This window comes from Pestalotiopsis fici (assembly GCF_000516985.1).
Source record: "Pestalotiopsis fici W106-1 unplaced genomic scaffold PFICI_Scf_10, whole genome shotgun sequence".
Classification (NCBI taxonomy): Eukaryota; Fungi; Ascomycota; class Sordariomycetes; order Amphisphaeriales; family Sporocadaceae; genus Pestalotiopsis; species Pestalotiopsis fici.
In genome coordinates, this window is record NW_006917100.1 from 26,817 (window position 1) to 47,867 (window position 21,051).

At 49.0% G+C, this 21,051-nt stretch overlaps 9 protein-coding genes across 9 annotated transcripts; 5 read left to right on the forward strand and 4 right to left on the reverse strand.

Moving 5' to 3' along the window:
• Positions 1-961: 961 nt before the first annotated feature.
• Positions 962-2,474, forward strand: PFICI_12221 (Acyl-CoA desaturase; the record flags this gene model as incomplete). The annotated part of the gene is made up of 4 exons (XM_007840802.1): positions 962-1,181; positions 1,236-1,757; positions 1,827-1,902; positions 1,964-2,474. The coding sequence occupies 4 exons, from the start codon at positions 962-964 to the stop codon at positions 2,472-2,474; spliced, it is 1,329 nt and encodes a 442-aa protein (XP_007838993.1).
• A 1,004-nt stretch (positions 2,475-3,478) lies between these two features.
• Positions 3,479-4,351, forward strand: PFICI_12222 (uncharacterized protein; the record flags this gene model as incomplete). Its single annotated transcript, XM_007840803.1, has 1 exon — positions 3,479-4,351. One exon carries the CDS (start codon positions 3,479-3,481, stop codon positions 4,349-4,351), a length of 873 nt encoding a protein of 290 aa, XP_007838994.1.
• Positions 4,352-4,521: 170 nt separating this feature from the next.
• Positions 4,522-6,873, reverse strand: PFICI_12223 (uncharacterized protein; the record flags this gene model as incomplete). The annotated part of the gene is made up of 1 exon (XM_007840804.1): positions 4,522-6,873. One exon carries the CDS (start codon positions 6,871-6,873, stop codon positions 4,522-4,524), a length of 2,352 nt encoding a protein of 783 aa, XP_007838995.1.
• Positions 6,874-7,334: 461 nt separating this feature from the next.
• On the reverse strand, positions 7,335-8,081 carry PFICI_12224 (uncharacterized protein; the record flags this gene model as incomplete). Its single annotated transcript, XM_007840805.1, has 1 exon — positions 7,335-8,081. One exon carries the CDS (start codon positions 8,079-8,081, stop codon positions 7,335-7,337), a length of 747 nt encoding a protein of 248 aa, XP_007838996.1.
• A 575-nt stretch (positions 8,082-8,656) lies between these two features.
• On the reverse strand, positions 8,657-9,559 carry PFICI_12225 (uncharacterized protein; the record flags this gene model as incomplete). Its single annotated transcript, XM_007840806.1, has 1 exon — positions 8,657-9,559. The coding sequence occupies one exon, from the start codon at positions 9,557-9,559 to the stop codon at positions 8,657-8,659; it is 903 nt and encodes a 300-aa protein (XP_007838997.1).
• Positions 9,560-11,420: 1,861 nt separating this feature from the next.
• Positions 11,421-13,076, forward strand: PFICI_12226 (ATP-dependent RNA helicase DHH1; the record flags this gene model as incomplete). Its single annotated transcript, XM_007840807.1, has 2 exons — positions 11,421-11,543; positions 11,622-13,076. 2 exons carry the CDS (start codon positions 11,421-11,423, stop codon positions 13,074-13,076), a joined length of 1,578 nt encoding a protein of 525 aa, XP_007838998.1.
• Positions 13,077-14,501: 1,425 nt separating this feature from the next.
• PFICI_12227 (uncharacterized protein) lies at positions 14,502-15,056 on the forward strand (the record flags this gene model as incomplete). Its single annotated transcript, XM_007840808.1, has 1 exon — positions 14,502-15,056. The coding sequence occupies one exon, from the start codon at positions 14,502-14,504 to the stop codon at positions 15,054-15,056; it is 555 nt and encodes a 184-aa protein (XP_007838999.1).
• A 404-nt stretch (positions 15,057-15,460) lies between these two features.
• PFICI_12228 (uncharacterized protein) lies at positions 15,461-16,273 on the forward strand (the record flags this gene model as incomplete). Its single annotated transcript, XM_007840809.1, has 1 exon — positions 15,461-16,273. The coding sequence occupies one exon, from the start codon at positions 15,461-15,463 to the stop codon at positions 16,271-16,273; it is 813 nt and encodes a 270-aa protein (XP_007839000.1).
• Positions 16,274-16,560: 287 nt separating this feature from the next.
• PFICI_12229 (uncharacterized protein) lies at positions 16,561-20,349 on the reverse strand (the record flags this gene model as incomplete). The annotated part of the gene is made up of 4 exons (XM_007840810.1): positions 16,561-18,257; positions 18,394-18,718; positions 18,767-19,829; positions 19,868-20,349. The coding sequence occupies 4 exons, from the start codon at positions 20,347-20,349 to the stop codon at positions 16,561-16,563; spliced, it is 3,567 nt and encodes a 1,188-aa protein (XP_007839001.1).
• Positions 20,350-21,051: the final 702 nt, after the last annotated feature.

Genomic DNA, 21,051 nt, shown 5'->3' on the forward strand with positions numbered 1-21,051 from the left:
TCCCGATCAAGACGATTATATAATTTCTTACACTAACAGACCAAGCCCAAAATAGTTGACGAAAGAAAGCTTGCCGAAAGAGTTGAATACCTAGGAGAGTGGGTTGTGGGTAACCTACTGGACTCGTTATAGTAGATCATTGACTAGCGGTTGTAGTGGCTATAATTACTTGAAAGTAATGATTATCACTCGTGGCCACATGCGTATGCAATAACGATCAAACAAGACAAGATTGAAAAGCACAATGAACTTCTGGAACAAGTAGAGTTTTCTTGATTTTTTCCAATATTTTATGTTCGGTCTCACATGTCGCAAATAGCCCAATGTTGTCTTTGCTTAACCAGCAAATCCTAGGTCTCGTCCGCCCCGGAAAGCAATCCCTTGGCTCCACCCACTCCAACCTTGTCCTGCAACCCGCTAAGCCGGTACGAAATTACTCCCAACAAAATGAACGTCAGACCATATCCCAACACAACTAACAAAACATGCGAATGCGAGGAAATCGTACGGTGCGCAGCTTGTTAGGCAACCAACCATGTTTGAGTAAAAAATCAGCTACCCTCTGATGGATCCTTTTGCTGTCACATGTTTATTGGTATATGGTTTTCTCGGCATGGGGGGAACAGTCATCCTGCGCTTGCACTTCCGAATATGTTGAATTGATTGACGTTTAGGTGACTGGTAAAACATCATCCCATAATGGCTCGTCATAATGGCTTTGCCACACAACAAGTGATTTTGAACATGCCCTACAAATTTCCATTTGCCTAGTTTGTAGAATGCTGAGCTACATTTGTAATACTTGGTTGGGGCTTTGTATCTGTAGGTATATCAAATATAATATTCCACGGATTCTACTCAATGCTCTGACTTGTTCGCTGCAAACTCATTATCTGAAAAGTCACGAATCTATTCTGTTGCTGGTCGCGTGTTCAGTGCAACTGTTCATCTCTTCAACAAGATGGAGACACAATCGAAACCTCCTGCGAGGAAACCACACATTAGCGAAGAGCCCATTACTTTCTTCAACTGGTACAAACATATTGATTGGCTTAATGTCGTCTTCGTAGTTGGAATTCCTCTCATCGGAGTAGTGAGCTCCTACTTTGTCCCTTTACATCCATATACCTTCATCTTTGCCGTCATATTTTATTTCAACACTGGTCTTGGTATCACAGCAGGTTCGTGATTGGTCTATCTGACTGAAACACATATATACTAACAAAGCCAACTAGGCTATCACAGATTATGGTCTCATACCTCGTATAAAGCCACCCCGATTCTCAAATTCTATCTTGCCGCCTGCGGCTCCGGCGCCGTACAGGGCTCGATCCGATGGTGGTCCCGAGGCCACCGTGCCCACCACCGCTACACCGACACGGACAAGGACCCTTACTCGGTCCGCAAGGGTCTCGCCTACTCGCACATGGGCTGGATGGTCATGAAGCAGGATCCCAAGCGCATCGGCCGCGCCGACATTACCGACCTAAACGAGGACCCCTTTGTCGTCTGGCAGCACCGCCACTATGTCTTTTCCGTCGTCGCCATGGCCTGGGTCTTTCCCGCTCTGGTCTGTGGTGTCTGGGGTGACTGGAAGGGAGGCCTGATCTATGCCGGTATTCTGCGCAGCTGCTTTGTCCAGCAGGCTACGTTTTGTATCAACTCACTGGCGCACTGGCTTGGTGATCAGCCCTTTGATGATAGAAACTCGCCAAGGGACAATATGATCACAGCGCTGGTTACTCTGGGTGAAGGATGTAAGTTCTCCTAGACAATAAAGACTAAAGGTATTCAGTAAAAGGTATGCTAACCATTGTTCAACGCAGACCACAACTTCCACCACGAGTTTCCATCCGACTACCGCAATGCTATCCAGTGGTATCAATACGATCCTACTAAGTGGTATGTTATCATCATTCATATATGCACATGTAAGACTTCATACTGATGCAAGAATCAATAGGATGATCTGGGTATGGAAGCAAGTGGGTCTCGCCTACGACCTAAAGGAGTTCCGTTCAAACGAAATAGAAAAGGGTCGCGTCCAACAACTCCAAAAGAAACTCGACCAGCGCCGCGCCAAACTCGACTGGGGTGTCCCATTGGATCAACTCCCCGTGATCTCATGGGACGACTTCGTTAGGGATGCTAGAGTAGACGGCAAGGCTCTCGTGGCCATTGCCGGTGTGATCCACGACGTTGCCGGCTTTATCCAGGACCATCCTGGAGGCAAGACCTTGATTGGCTCGGCCATTGGTAAAGATGCCACGGCCATTTTTAACGGAGGTGTCTATGACCACTCTAACGCAGCTCACAACTTGCTCTCCACCATGAGGGTTGGTGTTCTTCGTGGAGGGTGCGAAGTCGAGGCTTGGAAGATGCAGCCGTCGGAAAAGGAGAAGATGGTTAGCGACTCGACAGGGCAGCACATTGTAAGAGCCGGGGACCAGGTCACTCGAATGTCGAGTGTATGAATTATTGATGTTAGAGAAGCGAGGTTGGTAATAAAACTATAGAATCGAACAATGACTAGATAAATGGCAGAAGCAAAGTACAAATCAATGTATCACGGAAATCAAGGCATAAGTGAATGGTCCATACCACAGTATATTGCAGTTACAATAACCATTCTTCTCAAGAAAGTCTTTAGATAATATCCATTGTACTTCCATTTCTAACACCAGACCCCTTGTAATGTTCCGTGATGCTAAAAGTCCAATCCATTTCGCCATTCATGAGGATATCTGAGCGGCGACCAAGGATAATTTCAAGTGTCTGTGGTCTTGTGCTTGGAGCACTTTGTGATCTGTGGATCAGACGATCCAGGACTGCACTGTCCAGCGGATTTAGGCGCATCAGTCTGACATTGTGTTTTCGGATCTGCTGACGAGATTTGTTCTTCCTCATGTTTGCTCTTGGGTCTATGGAAAGGCCGTTAACGATATATCTAGTCAACGATATGATCCACCTGAAAGCTCGACTTACTCCAACATCATCATTATCACCCCCGGATGCACCGGCTGAGTCAACTTGCTGACGAAGCGATTCATGGCTGGGAGAATGGTTTTGCTTGATGTACGTAAATGGTCTTGTTTTCATTTGATCATTGCTCTGGCTGGAGGCGTAAGTATTTATACATGAGATGATGTTTGCACGCTCTAGATAGATTGCAGTCAACATGATTATCCCTTACTTCAGTGTTGACCGTGTTTCTGCCTGACAAAAGCATTGATATCTGTTTAGTGTCATTGCCTCTGTCTCCAATAGTACTGCCAATGTGATATTCAGACTGCTTCTGGCATCTGTGTTCGCCTGCCTGCATACCAGTCCCCACTTCTCCGAATCGGATGTACAAAAAAGCACGTCATTTGATACAATGGCGCCAGCGTCCCTTGCATTTGAGATCTGATCATCACCACTCCTTCTATTGAAAAGAGTACAGGAAAGAGAAAATCCCAAAGTAGAAGAAGCAAAAAAAATGTCATCCTCAGCTACAACGCCACTTTTGGATCACATAGTCATCCTCGTACCTCACTCCTTCCTCACGTCCCCACCAGAATGGTTCGCCAACCTCTTCACCTTTTACCCGGGCGGACGCCACGCTGGCGGCCTGAGCGACAATGCGCTGGTGCTGTTTGCCGACGGGTCGTACATTGAGTTCTTTGCCTTTGTACCCGGCATCGACCCAGTCCAGCGGGAACAGCACAGGTGGGGTAAGCAAAAGGAGGGCACCGTCATCGACTGGGCATTGACTCTTCCCGGCAGCGCTGGCGAGGGTCTGGGCGAGCTTGGGAAAAGTTTCAAGACTATACAGACGGCCGTGAAAGAATCACACACTGGGATATCTTACAGTGATTTGACACCAGGAGGACGAGACCGTCCAGATGGGGTAGAGCTGAAATGGGCAATCTCTTCCGCGCAAGAGGGCCAAGATGGCAGCAAGAAAAACTTGGAACCAGGGCTTCTCCCCTTTTGGTGCCTTGATGATACCAAGCGCGAGCTCCGGGTGCCGTACAAGCAGGATCAAGTGGTCAAGCATCCGACCGGTGCCGTTGGTGTGTCTTTGGTGTCGGTCACTCCTACCGGAGGGGCCCAGGCCGAGAGGCTGGACAAGGTCTACAATGCCCTTCTGAGTGGCGAAACTTCTGAGGATGATTCAATTTGGGACTTGGCGACGTTGGAAGGCGAAAAGATTCACACGGGCGGCCAAGTTCGGCTCGAGCCTGCCCGAGATGTGAAACGTGTATCCATAGCCCTATTCACCGAATTGAAGGAGCTTGAAGGCAAGAAGGTGGGCGGAAATGTTGACGACAACATCAAGTTAGAATTCGAGCTAGTGGCTGCAAAGTAATGTCATTTTGTGCCCGGCACGCAATAATCACAAACGACATATCGTCCGTGGTAAATATACTAGGCAATGCGCGGTCTAAAGGCATTCAGGCGCCTGACTCTGATTACTATCATACACCAGTCTTGACTTTGAGCAGCTAGTATATCAATTTGGCTACAATTACACATAAACTAGGGTGAAAGACCACACATGGCTTTGATGATGGCGGTTGAGGCCTCAGAACCACTGCAATCTCCAACATATCCCAGCTTCCCGTTGCCCACGCTAGCGAACACCACTGCGCCCTCGTTGGGATTGCTTGATTCAGCATACCAAATCGCTGATTTGTCGACATTTTTCACGAATAGCGGTTTCTGGCTGTCTTCAACAGGAAGTGAGTTGTGCAGGTGAGCCGGGACGGACTGATGGCGCAACTTGACCGTGGCCCGGTGATATGAACCTCGCTCCCATGGTAGACCAATCTTTGCGAAGAGGCGGGTGAATTGGCCTTCATTCAAGGAACTGCTGAAAAATCCAGCTAGCACCACAGTGACGCCCCCACGGAGGAGGTCGATGATGCGCTCCCAAACCTTTGTCAAGCGTGCAACGGCACCATCAGTGATGAGAATGACAGTTGGAGGCACTTCCAGGCCGAGCAGTTGAAGGGCGCTTGTTTCTCCACTTGCTTGATAAAGACTGCCCCTATTCCTGATAACTGAACAGAGATCTGGATATTGCTCTTCAAGGAGACCTTGGTGGTCAAGGCCCACGGCAATGACTTTGTAGCGCAGGGCGCGGGATCCAAGTACGGCGGGTCCGTCCGTGAATTCGTACTCCATCATCTCTCCAGCAGCCTTCTTTGCGGCTGCGTCGGCCTCGGTGTTGGCCTCTCTTGGAATTCTCCAGAGCTCAATCTTCAGGCCTTGTTCGTCCCATCTCTCAACCTCGCCCAGCAACAATTCCCACAGGTCTTTGTTCTTCACTGCGTGGCCCTCACTCGTGGTCCATCCGTTACGAAGCCAGCTCCTTGCCCATGCTGTTGCACCGTTCACAACGTATGAAGAATCTGTCGCAACGACAAGGCATTCGAAGCCCTCGTCCCGCCAATCCTTACGACGTAAGGCTGCGATGGCTGCCCGCAGCTCGGCGCGGTTGCTAGTGGCCTCGTATTCCTCTCCAAATGGACCTCTGGATTCTAGCCGCCCCTTCAAGTCTGTTAATCCATAGCGGTCATCATATACGACGGCCCAGCCAGCCCGCGGGCTCAACTTCCCGTTGTTCGAACATGCGCCATCAACATACACAAGGCCTTTTTTGCGATCGTGCAGGTGGACAAAGCGAGAAACATGCTTGGGAGGCAGAAGGGAGAGAGGGAAATGATCTTCTGGCTCGGAAGTAGGCGACGGAGGTGTGAATATCGACGGAAACACCTTTCCCGTGCCTCGACGCTTTTCCAGATTCCCAACTGATGGTTGAGCAGTGCCCGCATTAGCGGCGACATTTGGGCCCTTGTATACGGGAGTCAGCTTTGCTGTGTCCGCATCAACCATAAGTATGGCATCTTCACTTTCTTCCCAGGCCTGCTTGCAGTAATAGAGAACAAGCATAGCCTCTTCTTTCGTGCCGGGACTATACATGGGTGGTACGACTGGATCAATCGCGTCGTCCACCAGCAATGACCAAAAGTGCGGGTTCTCCTCTTGGACGCGGCTCAGGAGCATGTGATACTGTTTCTGCAGTTTTTCGGTCATGCTGCGCAGATCAACATTGTCACGGCGCATCAGGTCTCTTGAAAGAGATCCTGGAGACCGCTCATATGGATCGAATTTGTGATCAGGATCGTCGATGTCGTCCATGTAATCCGGATCCTCGAAACGGGAAAGGTCGAGGAAAAGGCGCAACTTGAGAAGCGTCAGAGCCACAAGATGAGCGACTTCTGAGTTTCTGGAGAACATTCCGATGCCTTCGAGTACATCGGCTCCACGAATATCTAGATGGGGTAGCGAGGTATCACCCCAATCGTAATCGCCCTGACTGCCAGTGGTTGCCCACCACTTGAGGAAATCGTAGCACTCTTGCTCGCGACCGAGTCGTAATTGAAGTGCGGGAACAATGCTTCTCAAACCCATGTTGTCGCTCCGATTGAGGCGAAGCATATCAGTCAAGTGATCGAGTGCCTTTTCAACAGCGACGCGAGTATTGACTTTGAGCAATGCATCGGCAGCTGCATATCTTGCTCGCATGTAGTCACGCGTGTCCAAGATGCCCCAGAATCTCCCAACACAGGTGTTGAAGACATCTGCCGGTCGGAACATGTCGGCGGGCAGCGCTCGGAGCCTTGCTTCCTCGGCCTCGAGGTGTTCTCGGGCCTTCTTGATTGCCTTGCACGCTTTCTTGTGGTGTGGTCGATCGGTGGCCTGATCGGCAGCACCGCAATAGCTGACGACTTTGCAGGCACTGCATAGTTTCAAGCCAGTCATCTTGTCGCAAACATTGCACCTCTGAGGTCCAAGGGCATCTGAGGGGATGTATTCGTCTTCCATGGTGAGTGAGCTGCACCAAAACGCGGAAATTTGAGGGGTCAGTGTTTGTCAGTGTTTGGTGGGTGTATGTGGGAAGGAAGGGTATTATTTGCTTTTGCACCAAACAAACGGAAGCTGTAGCTGTATGCTACTTATATTGTTATCAACCACGTGATCTGAGGCAATTTAACAGGCAGTCTCCAAGGGTTCCTGCCTAGCAAGATGGTAAGGACTGTTAAACTAAGGCAATCGCCATAATGTAGATCAAGGTACAAAAGGTTGTGTCTTTGAGGCTTGATGCATGCCTAAGGCCAATGCTTCCAGCACCATGGGCACTAGCTAAGGCGAAAACGGGGCAATTTTGGCAACTATGGGAAGTATGAACATCTTTTTACTCTTTTAAAAGTGATGTGTTGTCTGCCAATAACAAAATACTTTAATTTATGTTTGAATGCTGTAGTGAGCAACTCGATTTGTTCCCGTCATGAGCAGTTCCCATTTGATTGCAGAAAACCCACAACGTCCTCAACTCCTCTTGGCTCGTTGATCCAATGTCCTCCATTGCTATACTCGTGCCATTCGACTGCGAATTCGCGTTCCGATAGAAAATCCCTGAGTGCAAGTCCATTATCAATGGGCACCACGTTGTCGTCTCTTGAATGCCCAAGAAACACGGGCACGCGGGTTGTGTTGCCATTGGACCGGATTTCGACCTTTTTGCTATTCTCGATAGCACGATACGCCCCCATCGGCATCCAACTGCACAAACCAACAAGGCCGGCAAAGTGAAACTCATCCAACAAAAAGGCCGTGATTGCAGTCGCGAAGCCCTGACTGATGCCAGCGAGAAACATCTTCTGCTGCGGTACCTTTGACTCCTCTTCCGCTATCGTCTGGCGCAGAAGCAAAATACTCTCTGCCAAGCCCTCGACTTGCAAATCAACCTGCTCCTCAGGGTTCTCGACAGACCACATGTCAAACCATTGCGACTCGATGCAGTCGAAGCGCGTAGACTGTGTTTGCGGTGCTGACAAGAAAATCCATCTCACGGTAGGGAACAAGTCGACCAAAGTCTGCGGGCCTCTGGGAGCATAATGTTCCGAGGTTTCGCTCTCAAAGAGCTCATTGGCGCACTCTTCGCCGTTGCTTCCTTTTCCATGCAAGAAGATGATTGTATGCGTGTGACCATGTCCCTTTTGAGGTTGAACTATGTAGCTGTAGGGCGCCATGGCGGGTCGTGGCGAGCTTGGTGAGGTAAGCACTGTCACAAATGAGGTTTCACTGCAATTTTAACCCTCGGAAAGGCAATGGAGTCAACCAGGCAAGCAAAAAAATCAACGAATAGAAACGAGACCTGGTGCGTGTTTAACAAAAACAGTCATTTGGAACGATGACAAGTCTGATTATTAAAGTTCTCGATTGAAGGGCCCTTCGGCACTAAGAATTTAGTCCATGCGAATATTTCTCAAGGCAGATGACTTATCTGGGTAATTTGATTGATTACTAGGTAATGTATGGACGAGGAGGTGCTGTGCCACAGTTATACTCGACTAACACAAGAAAGCATTTCCTACTGCAGCCGCGAATATCTAGGTATTCGATAGAGCTACCATTGACTTGGACAACATGTCATTGAGTGTCTGAATAAAAATATCATGATGTGTTTGAGGCATATTAATACAAACATTCAGACTATGGTTAGCAGGGACAGATGATATTCAGACATGTTGAACGCTGAGGACTGGGAATGCCTTCATATGTACAGCAGGATTCCTTAGTATTCTTTCCTGGCAAATGGGCGTGTTCATTTGCCTTCCTCGTCATGGTGGTGACCATGCGATGCAGTCGAGGAAGCAAGGTTCCAACCCTCTCGTTGTCTCAAAAAGCTCTCAACCCTCTCATGCCTAGTCAAGGGACCCTGTTCAGTTCGTCTTCTCGCCATGTCGTGGCTAATGGCGTCGTGTTTCTGATCTCGCATCTCGATGATGGCCATTGTATTTGCACTCGCTCGTCTCGCCTGTCCCATGCTGCCAGCAACGATAAAAGCGCACAAGACAACGACAAACAGCTCGTTGCTCATGAAGACCGTCTGTTGCTTCTGCTTCTGACCGCCGCCCCGTTCGCCATACCATCTTTCCCAGTCTTCCCACGTCGCATTCATCGAAGGATTGCCCGGCTCGTTGCGCCAGCTATGATCGGCGTTACGGAAACTCATGTTGTCCATAGAACGAACCGAATCCCACCCTGCACCGTAGAGATCATATGCGCGCCGTTTGCCCGGATCGGAAAGAATCTCGTTGGCGGCTACGACCAGACGATATCTCTCAAGACGTGTTTTATCAGACAAGGTATCATCAAGACTATGCCTGTGCCTGTCAGGATGGTAAAGCTTGACTAGCTCGTAGAAGCGTGCTTTGCTGTAGGGTGCGGTCATCTTCTGGTCAAAGATTTGATATGGTGTCGGATTGGCGGCCGAAGGCCACTTGGAAGGATCGGGATGATAGTTGGAGGAGGAGTTATTGTGTCCATCGTGCACTGTTGCGTAGCCACGGACGCTTCTCCGCTGCTGTCGTGTTGTGCGTTGGGTTGATGCAGAAAGTCGTCTTGATCGCAAGCATGGCGATGGTGACGTTATCGACGAGAAGGGCCAAACGAAGGTGGGGAGGTTCGAGCTCGAACAAATAGCAAGAGTCGAGGGTTTCAGCATGATCGCGAGTTTGAATGAGGACTCATGCAGGGTTCAAACTGTGGAAGAATTGATACGAAACTCAATTTTCTTTGTCAGAGGGACAAGAGTCCGAGAGGAAATGGCATTTGAGGTGTAATGGATATCGAGGTCGTCATTCACAATGTAAGTAGTACCTGGCACAAGACCCCCAATGTAAGTAAGCTGCGCGCATCCGAGGGTCCGCTATCAAGCGCCGGTATCGATCTTGAACCCCGCCTGCCCGCCAGCTAAGGTGCATCCCTACATGTACATCAAGGCAGGCAGGCAATTGATTGCATGTTGACTTGCAGGTCGCAAATAGTAAGATGGGCTAGTGCATTTGGGGTATTATATAAAGCAAAGGACTGGAGGGCTCCTCTTCTGTTTTTTTTTCATTGTCCTGATCAATTCTCTGTACATGAACTCTTACCTACTCTTTTTTTGTTACTCTTCTTATTCTTCCCTTTGCCCCGGCAGTCTGACTTGGCTTCTCCTCGCACGACCTGTCTGTCCTAACTTCTAAGCATGGAAGAAATGATGGCATTGGCTCAAGCTCTCTCTCTCCGACCCGCCCAAGCTCTTTCAGGGTCGTCCAGACTCCGACCGAATGCCAAAGCAAACGTTGTGTAAAGACTGGCATTTGTTATCAAGTCTGGCAAATCGCTGCTGTTATTCCTACAATGATCAATTGCCGTCAGAGTACATGTTGCACACTTGAAGATTTCCTAGATGCCACGAATAGATATTCCAAAAAGCAGCATGTTGAAGGGTCCAGGATGCCCATGTATAAGACAAACACCAGCATATATCAATACATGAAGAGCACAGAAATGGCTTTGAAAAGCTGCTGCCAGCAGAAGGATCACAATGTCCAGAAAGATACCACCAATCAAGAATCTGTACTACTTTGGACTCCGTTCCATTTCTGCTTTCTTTTATCTCATCGTGTGTTATTTTGGACGAGGATAAGTGATGGGGGTTCACACGCGATGGAACCAGCCTAGTAAGGTACCTAGGTATTGATCAGCCACTATTCCCGTCTGGTGCTTCAGTCAGATGGAAGCTACGACATCGCACCAACCAGACCTTGCCCGACCTCGACCAAAGATCTCTCTCACCACCACTAAAATTCTCAGCCCCCGATTCGATCCTCCACTTGATGGAACCCCCCCTCGAACGACACAAACAAAACACACAACAACATTGATTTTTCCCCAATTCTCCCTCCCGACAAACACTCAAACGTCCTACCGACCGAGCGGCATTGACTGCCTTGAGACGAGTCATCAACCCACGCACTCCGCACTCTCCCACCGAGAACAAGCCACGCACCCATCTCACAATCCACCCACCTCCTCTCTCCACGATCTCAACCCTCCTCGAGCTGGCACTGATTCGACGGTGATCTGTCGTAGCCTGCTCGTGTGATTTCTTCTTTGCCTCTCTTCCGACCTCGGAAACATCTCGTCCTGTGTCGATTTGATCACGCCGTGTCACTCCCATCGCAACTCCAACCATTCGATCCCATTTTGCTCCGCGCTCCACCCCACGAGCTGCTTCGTTAATTGACATCATCCATCCCTGCGAAACACTGGTGGACCTGATTACCAACTGCACAACAAGACTCGAGAGCAAACAATTCTCGATAATCTCAACCTTACAGTGGCGACGACATTTTCAAAACACGCCACTTATTCCACCCCACGATTACAAGAGCCGGTCTGCAGTGCGACTTCTCCTTCGATCACTCCACTCACCAAAATCAAGCATCAAGTGAAACTACAGCCACCACCGGGCATCACTCACTGAACGTCCGTGCCAATATTTCCGACACATCTTAAACCCAGACCACATATTCACAATGTCCGACCAATTGGCAGAGAAGCTCCGCGCTTCAACAATCAGCGATAACAATGCAGGCTCATCAGAAGACTGGAAGAGCAATCTCAACCTACCTGCAAAAGACGCCAGGCATCAGACTGAGGTAGGTGCCGAACCGTCAAAGAATGCGCCATTTCACATTCTCTATTACTCTGTCTAACCTCATGTTTCTCTTTCGCAGGATGTGACAAACACAAAGGGACTCGAATGGGAGAACTTTGCCCTCAAGCGAGACCTACTAATGGGCATTTTTGAAGCCGGATACGAAAAGCCCTCCCCAATCCAGGAGGAATCTGTCCCTGTCGCCTTAACCGGTCGCGATATTCTTGCTCGAGCAAAGAACGGTACTGGCAAAACAGCTGCCTTTGTCGTGCCGGCACTAGAGCGTATCAACCCCAAGGTCGCCAAGATTCAATGTCTCATCCTCGTCCCCACTCGAGAGCTCGCCATGCAAACCTCGCAGGTCTGCAAAACGCTCGGAAAGCACCTTGGAATCAATGTAATGGTTACAACTGGAGGTACTGGCCTCAGAGATGACATCGTTCGTCTTCAGGATCCCGTCCACATAGTAGTGGGCACTCCCGGACGTATTCTGGATTTGGCTGGAAAGAATGTTGCCGACCTGAGCGAGTGCCCCATGTTTATCATGGATGAGGCCGACAAGCTCCTTTCCCAAGAATTCACGCCCGTCATTGAACAGCTCCTCCGCTTCCACCCCAAGGACCGCCAGGTCATGCTGTTTTCTGCCACTTTCCCTCTGTCCGTCAAGGACTTTTCGGACAAGAATATGGTCAACCCCTACGAGATCAACCTCATGGATGAACTCACGCTGCGTGGTATTACCCAATACTACGCCTTTGTTGAGGAGAAGCAAAAGGTTCACTGCCTCAACACTCTGTTCTCGAAACTGCAAATCAACCAGTCAATCATCTTCTGTAACTCCACTAACCGTGTTGAGCTTCTCGCCAAGAAGATCACGGAACTGGGTTACTCGTGCTTTTACAGTCACGCCAAGATGGCGCAACACGCACGAAACCGCGTTTTCCACGATTTCCGAAATGGCGTGTGTCGCAACCTTGTTTGCTCGGATCTCCTGACTCGAGGTATTGACATTCAGGCCGTGAATGTAGTCATCAACTTTGACTTTCCCAAGAATGCCGAGACCTACTTGCACCGAATTGGTCGTTCTGGACGGTATGGTCACCTTGGTCTGGCTATCAACCTGATCAACTGGGACGATCGATTCAACCTGTACAACATCGAGCGCGACCTTGGAACTGAGATCCAACCTATTCCTCAGACCATCGACAAGGCACTTTACGTTTACGAGAACCCCGAGAACATCCCGCGCCCAGCTAACACCCTGCCGCCTCCTCGCCCTGCCCCTGCGAACCAGAACGGCCAGCGCTCCCAGCAGGATCAACCGCAGCGACAGCCCATCAACCCTGGTGGTCAGCCAGGCTCAAATGATCCTCGTCAAGGTGGACGCGGCGATGGCCAGCAGCGCCAGTCACGTGGCGGCTATCGCGGCAACAACCAAGGTGGACGGGGTCGTGGTGGCTTCCAAAACAGAGGTGGCTACAACAACTACCGAGGTGGAGGCCGAGGTCAGCAACCTCAGCAACCTCAAGCCTAATCCCGATAGGGCTTTTCTGTCGATTGCTCCTGATCTTTTCCCTTTGGAGTGCTGACAGAGCCCTGAATTGTTTGCATTGTACATATTATGCTATTGGTTTTACTTTATGGTTTGCATCATACCCCATCATGGTCTCATTTGTTCTCGCGGTCATGTTTACTTGCACTTCGCATTCGTCACGGACGGTTTCCGAGACGCATTGCAATATGAGACTCGGCACATACCAGATGGACGGGTGGTTGGTCTAAAAAGGGGAGGCGTTTTTGGCGTTTCGGGCTTGGTAGAGAAGCTAGGAGAAGCTTTTTGTGTTGGCGACATGAACTCTTCAAACGGTTCAGGGCAAAAACCGAAAGTTGAACGATGATACGGAAGTGATGAACGGACGTTTCACGCTTTGATGGACGAAAAGAAAAGAGACTATTGAAACGGAGCAGCGGCTTTGGCTGCTGGCTTTTGTGAAAAGAGTATTGGCGCATGTGTTAGACGGCAAGTCATACTGGAAGTGGTTCTGGCGCTTCGATCATGTAGCCCTCCTGTGGCCAGATCGAGTGACGGAGGATGCCCTGATCCATTGCTCACCTTTTGGTTTTGTTGGACCTTGTTCACGCACGAGGTGCGTAAGGAACGGCGGAATTATCATGGTCCCTTAATGGGACAGCACGACAAGCCTTCTCGATCGCAGCCGTCATGAGTGTGCAAAAGTCAGGCTTTGAAACAGTCCTGATATGCCGATGACGTGCGGTCGCAAAAGTGTTTGAGAACATGCTTACAGAAAAACGAAAGAAAAAAAATATTTTTAGGGGGACGCTGGAAGAGCGACATCGCTTTCTTACTGACGAAACATTGTTGGATCGTTGGACTGTCTCACTGAGGTGTTCATCAGATCAAGTTGGGTCAGTGAGTGTATAGTTGGCTCTCTGAGCAAGTAGTGACAAAATAAAATCACTCTTCCCTCTATTTAAAAAAAAAAAGCTGATGATGCAATGCTTAAAGTAGCAGTATTGTTGTGTACGACCAACCCAGAACATCAATCTTGCTGGTGACTCCATTGTTGTGCCATTCAAGTAACATTTTATAATATGATTTATTGATTGTTGGGTGTACTGAAAGTATCAAACAGGATTACGAGAAGGGTGCTAGCATTCGACGTCGATGGTGTAAGGGAATATATATTCATTCTGTAGTGCTGTCAAATTGTACTACGTACGTAGTACATTCGGGAATAAATCAATGGGTTATCTCCGAACCTCGGCAAACAGTGATCGTCTCACCTCACGTATTGATTGTTATGCGCCTTGACGATGATCAAAATTCATGCGATCCGTTCCTCCATAATCGCTTCAGTTTCCAATCAGGCTGATGCTTCACTAATGCGTTTGCAAAATCCTCTTCATCTTTGTTGAGCCGCAGCAAGGCTTCATCGCCATGGGCTGGCTGGATCGAATACCACGGGCGGGCAACCTGTACATTGGCGGCCAAAGGGCGCTCTTCCAGACCAACCTTGTCAAGGAGGCTGGCATCACGCACGTCGTCTCGGTCATTGACTATGACGTGGACGCGAGGCAGCTCGAAAGGATGAAGCAGCTGCACATTGACGCAGAAGATGTGCCTGGGGAGAACCTGCTTTGCTATTTCAACACCACGACGACATTTATTGATGACGCGCTCGAAAGCGGAGGTGCCGTGTTTATTCACTGCGCCATGGGAAAGTCTCGGTCCGCGACGATTGCTTGCGCGTACTTGATGTGGAAATATGGGATCTCGCCGTCAGAGGCGCTGGCCCAGGTCTGTGAGGGGAGACCAGTCTGTCAGCCAAACATTGGCTTCATGGAGCAATTATCGGTATATCACCAAATACTGGGGGAAGACGACGACAAAATTCGAGACAAAATCATAGAAGAATGGGAAAAGACGCGGTTTCAGGGCAAAGTATGGGAGTGGGATTCGAGGACGCTGGTGACTGGGAAGTCAAAGCTCTAGTTGCGACCGCCCCCTCGAGATCGCTCAGCACCGGAAATGGCGTGCATTCAGCAAGATCATATCTAGAGTCTTCTAAAATTGGGAATGCGCACGGCACAGCAAAATTGTATGAAAAAATAATGATTGGCTTCTTCGGCTCTGCCCCAGGGAATAACATGATACGTGCGTTCTTGTTGGCTGGCAATGTGTAAAGGATCATCAACCTGGTAGCCAAAGCAGCACTAAGTTTGGAACCAACAACGCTATAGAGAGACAAGTCACAAAGCTGACCCCCTATCAAAGATGACTGCTGATATGATGTTTGATCCTTCAACTTTAGATATATTATCTAGCATTCTACTTCAACAGTCTTCGCCTTGTATTGTATCTTGTGTTTAGTACATTGTCTGCAACGTTTGACCACCATGTCGCAACATTCAGTCCAATACGACGGCAATGGCCTCAAGATCATCAACGCAAGCCTCTTTCGCATGGGCACCAAATCGATGGCCATGGCATACCAGATCCTAGGCTTCAAGACACATCACGGACTGCTAGAAAGCGTCATGGACAGCCCGTGGACACAAATAGAAGAGGCGGCCGAAGCCACCTGGCCGGGGGTCCCAGGCGGGACGCCTCGGCCGCCCTACCAGCGCAAGGACTGGGACGCGCTCTGGGGCGACAAGTACGACGCCGTGACAGACCTGGCCTCGCCGTTTGCGCTCGAGCTCATTGACGCGTATCCCGAGGCCAAAGTCGTCGTGGTCCAGCGCGACTTTGACACGTGGTGGCCGACGTTTCAATCACAGATTCGGGACAAGGTCATGTTGGAGCCCAACTCGAGTTTCCACGCCTTTATCACTTGGTGGTTCCTGGGCATTAGACCTGTACATGCCATGTGCAAGGTCATCTTGGGCTTCTTTGGTGCTCGGACTAGATTGGAGGTGGATGCTGACTGCGCCCGGGCTGCCTATGATGCCTATTTTCGGGAGATTAGGGCGCGAGTGCCGCTGGAGAGGAGGCTAGAGTACAAGTTGGGTTCTGGCTGGGAGCCTCTTTGTGCGTTTTTGGGTGTCAATGTGCCGAATGAGGAGTTTCCAAGTGCGAATGAGAAGCAGGAAAATAGTAAGGAGTCGAGGGCAAGAGAAAACACTTTTATCGTCAAGAGTATCAAGGTCTCGGCACCTTGGCTACTTGCAGTTGGTGCAGCTTGGGCGGCTTGGGGTTACGCGAAATGACTTTAGACTCAGTATAAACCGACATGTACACTGGCAAAACCAGATAGATACAATTGCCATCAGGAGATATATTGTGGACCATTTGTTGCACCACAGCGTGACAGGAGGTGGTCAAGCCATAATGCACGTGTATCAATCTTTGTGCTTTATCGGTCTTGATGCCAATCCACTGGCGAAATAAACAAGACTGTTCCCAATGATGGTTGCACTATCATATATGACAGTGTCTCCAAGTCCCGTGCTGCAAATTTTCATTCTTTAGAAACCTGTATCCTCATGTACAGCATCTATACCCATTCATCATCAGAGTCGGAAACCCACTGCCACTCGTTGTCTGTCCTGTCTTTCGAAATACCTCGATGTTTCCGGCCGACGAATCTCGGTTTCAGCACCAGGCGATGCCGCTTCCATGATTGTTTCCTTTGTTTGTGCTCTTTTGCTCTCTGCAATAATTGCGCGAAATGGGCCTTGATCACATCGTCATAATCCCAATCCTTGTAGCCGTTTGATTCAAGCAATTCAGCCCACCGATCCTCTCTGGCGATCGCTATTCTGTTCTTGAAACTTTCCACAGCATCATCGGTGGGCCAACCACCTTCCGTCTCTCCCAAGGCAAAATGCGGCCATGTGCAGGCTTCCACAGGTAGCAATGGCAGAACCACAACGTCGACTGTGGCCCACCAAATTGACCAGAATCGTTCTACTGGCTGATCGAGGAGAAGTCGCCGAACACTTCTATAGAATCTCATCAATAGCTCCAGTTGATTTTCCGACCTTGCATCTTCTTGCCGAAAGAGCTCACGTTCTTGATAATTATCTGATGAACCCATGCAGCAGCGATGCTTCAGACCAAGGCGATCGAACAATTCAAGCCGACATACCTCGCGGTAGGTGTGTTCCTTTTGCGATGCGGAGTAATTGAGCCAATTTGTCCAGTCTGTCAAATCTGTCCAGCGACGACTCAGCCGGTCTCGACAATGCTCATGCCCAACCGCCTCGCAGTCTCGCCAAAATTTGAATGGTGGAATGCAACCCCCAGAAGAACAAGGACAGAAACAACCATCCTGAACGTATTCCTGCCCACAATATCTCAAAAGTTTGCGAGGAGAATAATAACCATGCTCCATGGTAGCAGCCACATAGAACTGCAAATGCGACCAGTCCATTCCAGTCTCTTTTCCTCTCCAAAACCAGAAGCTGCGGTTGGCCCCTTTCGACAAAAACCACCAGACTCCCTTGTGCCATTTCTCTACATTGTCGAGTATTGAAACTCCATGTGATTGTTGACAGAGCCAAGCTAGGGGGGTGCCGATGCGTCCACATAGAGTATCTGTATGCACAAAGCCAGCGTCGAAAAGGGCTTGATAATACATGTGGTTGGAGGAGAAATTGTCGAATGTCACGTAGTATAGAGATGCTGAAATGAAAGGATCAAGCTCATCGAGACATTCAGGGTTCCGCAACTTTTGCGTGAGGAGATCATGGAACTCATAGTTGTTGTAAGTAAAATCCCGCACCCATATGTTATGCCTTGACGGCGGCGATTCCAGCGGAACACGGAATAAATCCAGCAAGGCGTGTCTGAAATCGTCGTTTCGATACCGCAGTTCTTCGACTGCTCGTCGAAATGAAGATAGGTCGCTCACAGATGTGTGGAGAAGTGCTGGATAGAAATGCCCAGGATAAGCCCCCGGTAAGAGATGTTCCAAAGTGAATAGCTTCGTGCTATTAGCGGAAAGAATAATCTCTAGAGATTCTGCAGCATTTTGCGATGCAGCATATGATAATGCTGCTTCCAAATCAAGGTGATTTTGGTGCTCAATCAAGTATTGAAGTCCCTCTAGCCAGCCAACTGCCATGACAAGCAGGCTGACATGATCCTCAGATTGGCCGTCGTACTTTTTATCATTGCGGAAATGCCCTTTTAATCCATCAAACGATCGCCGAAGGACTGCCTGTTGCAAGGGGTCTCCATGACCCGCCGCTGTCAATAAATCAGCACTGGCGGAACATACGAACGATAAAGACTAGACAGCTCATGATGCACGGAGCGGAGTCAAGTTGGCCTTCCCAACTACTAAGAATTCGAAGAACCACATGTGAATGATCACATTGCTTACCTGCTGCGAAATCAGGATCCCCAGTAATCCACTTTTGCATCAATATCTTACCCTCTCCATCCTTGACCTTGCGATAACGCGTCTGAAACGATTCGGCCATTTCCTCATACTGGATAATTGTGTTGTACAATGATGTGTTGAGAATGTATATGTGCGAGCGGAATAAAAAGATAAATTCAAAAATTTTGATGTCGAATCCGTTCCCAAAGTAGCCTCTCATACTCGCTGCTGGATCGAGCTCGGCCTTCCGGGACATTTCCAACAATGTGGAAATTTCACCAGAAATTTCGGAAATTTTCATTAATACCATCAGATTGGCTGTTTCCTTTTTGTTTGTTAGCCAGCGGCATATGTGCGATGGGCACTAACTTACCGTCAGTAGACTTTTACCGTTTTCATCCACATCGCTGCACGAGGCTGATCCTGATGTGACGGCTTGTTTGATGCCAAATATCAAATCGGACAAGAGTTCCCCGGCATCTGGTCTGCTCCTGTAATCTGGTCTGCTCCTGTAATCTGGTCTGCTCCTGTACAATCTAATTCCTGAGCCACCGTCATAAGGTAAGATCTTATAAAGATTATCAAAAAGCTGATAGATTGGACTTTCTGATCTTTTGACAGTTCCGTGAAATCTGAGAGACGGCAAAATAGACCAAGACGAATTTGAACACAGTGCACCGAGGGTCAGTTCCAAAGCACCGTTGAGCCACGGACTCAGCCGGGTTTCGATCGAATAACTATGCTGAGCGATCTTTCCGTGGAGCGGGCATAATTGGCTGCTCTGGTGGTCGATCTTGAATCTGAATAGCCCGTATCTCTTGCTTGTTGATATTTTACCACGCTTGCACAAGCATCTTAAAGAGCTAGAGCTCCTAGTTGTGTGACTGGAATTTGTGCTTTTGGCAACAACACTCGGCTGGGATATAGAGTCCTTGGGCTTGGTGGAAACCAGGTTATCTCTCGCGAAATGATTTACTGTAGCCACCAATTCAGTGACGAGCATCTTCTTCATCTCTACGACGAGGACCCTCTGGTTCTCATCACCCTGTATGCGAATGAAATTCTCCAGTTGTGTTTCCAAGAGGAGGGTTTGATCGATCACAGTTGTCTCGATACTTTTCATTGACAGGTTCAGAGTTCTGCTGTTCTCATCGACTGTTTGCATTCCCCTCCTGACTGCGGATATCTCATTGCCGATAGAAGAGATGGCTTGTGTCATGATAACCTGATGGTCCTGATTGGCTTGATTTAGCATCTCAACACCGCTCGCTACTAAGTCAGAGGATGCCATCAGCATCTCGCTGGTTTTGTCATATTGGCTGCTTAGGTTGCCTATGCTTTGCTGTAGCTCATTGTTCACCGTGGCGATTTCAGTGACCTTGGCGAGAGCTTCGGCACTTTGCTCACTGCCATAAGATTTCGGATCAGAATAAATCCTAACAAGTCTAGTGCGATCTTATGATGATCGACTCACCGCAGAAGATATTGTGTTTCAAAGCCAGCTACATGCAACTCGCGCACGAGGCTAACGTTCAGCGTTTGGATCGTGTCCAGCTGTTTCTTGACCTCTCGCATGGCCTTCACCGTCAAGATCGACTTCCATGCCTGCAACAGACGTTTTCCAGCGCCCTCTTCTTTTCTCAATCCGTCCAACTGAGATGAGAGCGGGGCCAAAATTTTGTTGGCCTCGTCCAATGCTTTCCTGGCCTCGAGGGCCCAAGGGGCAATGTGCACATACTGTGCTGTCGTGAACTGAGAGAATGTTGAGGAATCTGAAGACAACAGCCTTGTCATGGACGCGATCTCTTTTTCCAGTCGTGCAACGATCCGTAGGCTATCATCGGGTGCTCCCTTGATGTCACGAAGAAGCCGAGCGGCGTAGATCAGACCTTTGACGCCATAGCCAAGGAATTGTGCGCTTGCTGCAGCTGCACCCAGTGCACTTGTCGGATCCATGGTTGCCACAGATGGAGGAACCACGCTTCGTCATGGTTGACTCTACCAAAGTACACAAGGCATGTTGGCAGCGGCTGGCTTGGGCGAGGTGCCGGTGAGATTCGCACACGATATTCGATGCTTTGACCGTTTTGTGATAGATCGACAAAAATACGTATCAAATGCCGACCGAAGTGATGGCAGTACTGAAATTGATCTTGATCTCGAAAAGATTGAAAACAAAGGTGTTCAAGAGACCAGGAAAAGATTGGTGAAGAAGGCAAATTACCCCTCTCGCAGTATGCCTTGTAAGGCTCTGCCGAGTCGCCTCCCTGTAAGTGAAGTGGTGACGCGAAGTCTTATTGGCGGTGGCAGTGTAAATTCAGAGCCAATCCAAGTTGCAGAAACGCAGCATCCCCCATATGCCTGCTCAAAGCAGTCTTAACCCAGTAAGGCTATTATCGCTTCTGATGGTAATCTTGATCAGTTGGGCGCTCAAGGCAGTCCTGCTATGATTTTGTCAAGCGATAAAATGAGCACAGTCCGCGCTTCTCGTTTACACACGAATCGCATAGGCACTATATGATTGTCAACCTCTCTTTTCCCAATCACCTTGACAAACGGAACAAAGGCAATACAGGACATGGGGTAACTGCCATGATTAATTTGTACATAAGATAGTGTGGGAGTATAAAGCCCAAGGGAAAAGGGTATCTTAATTTA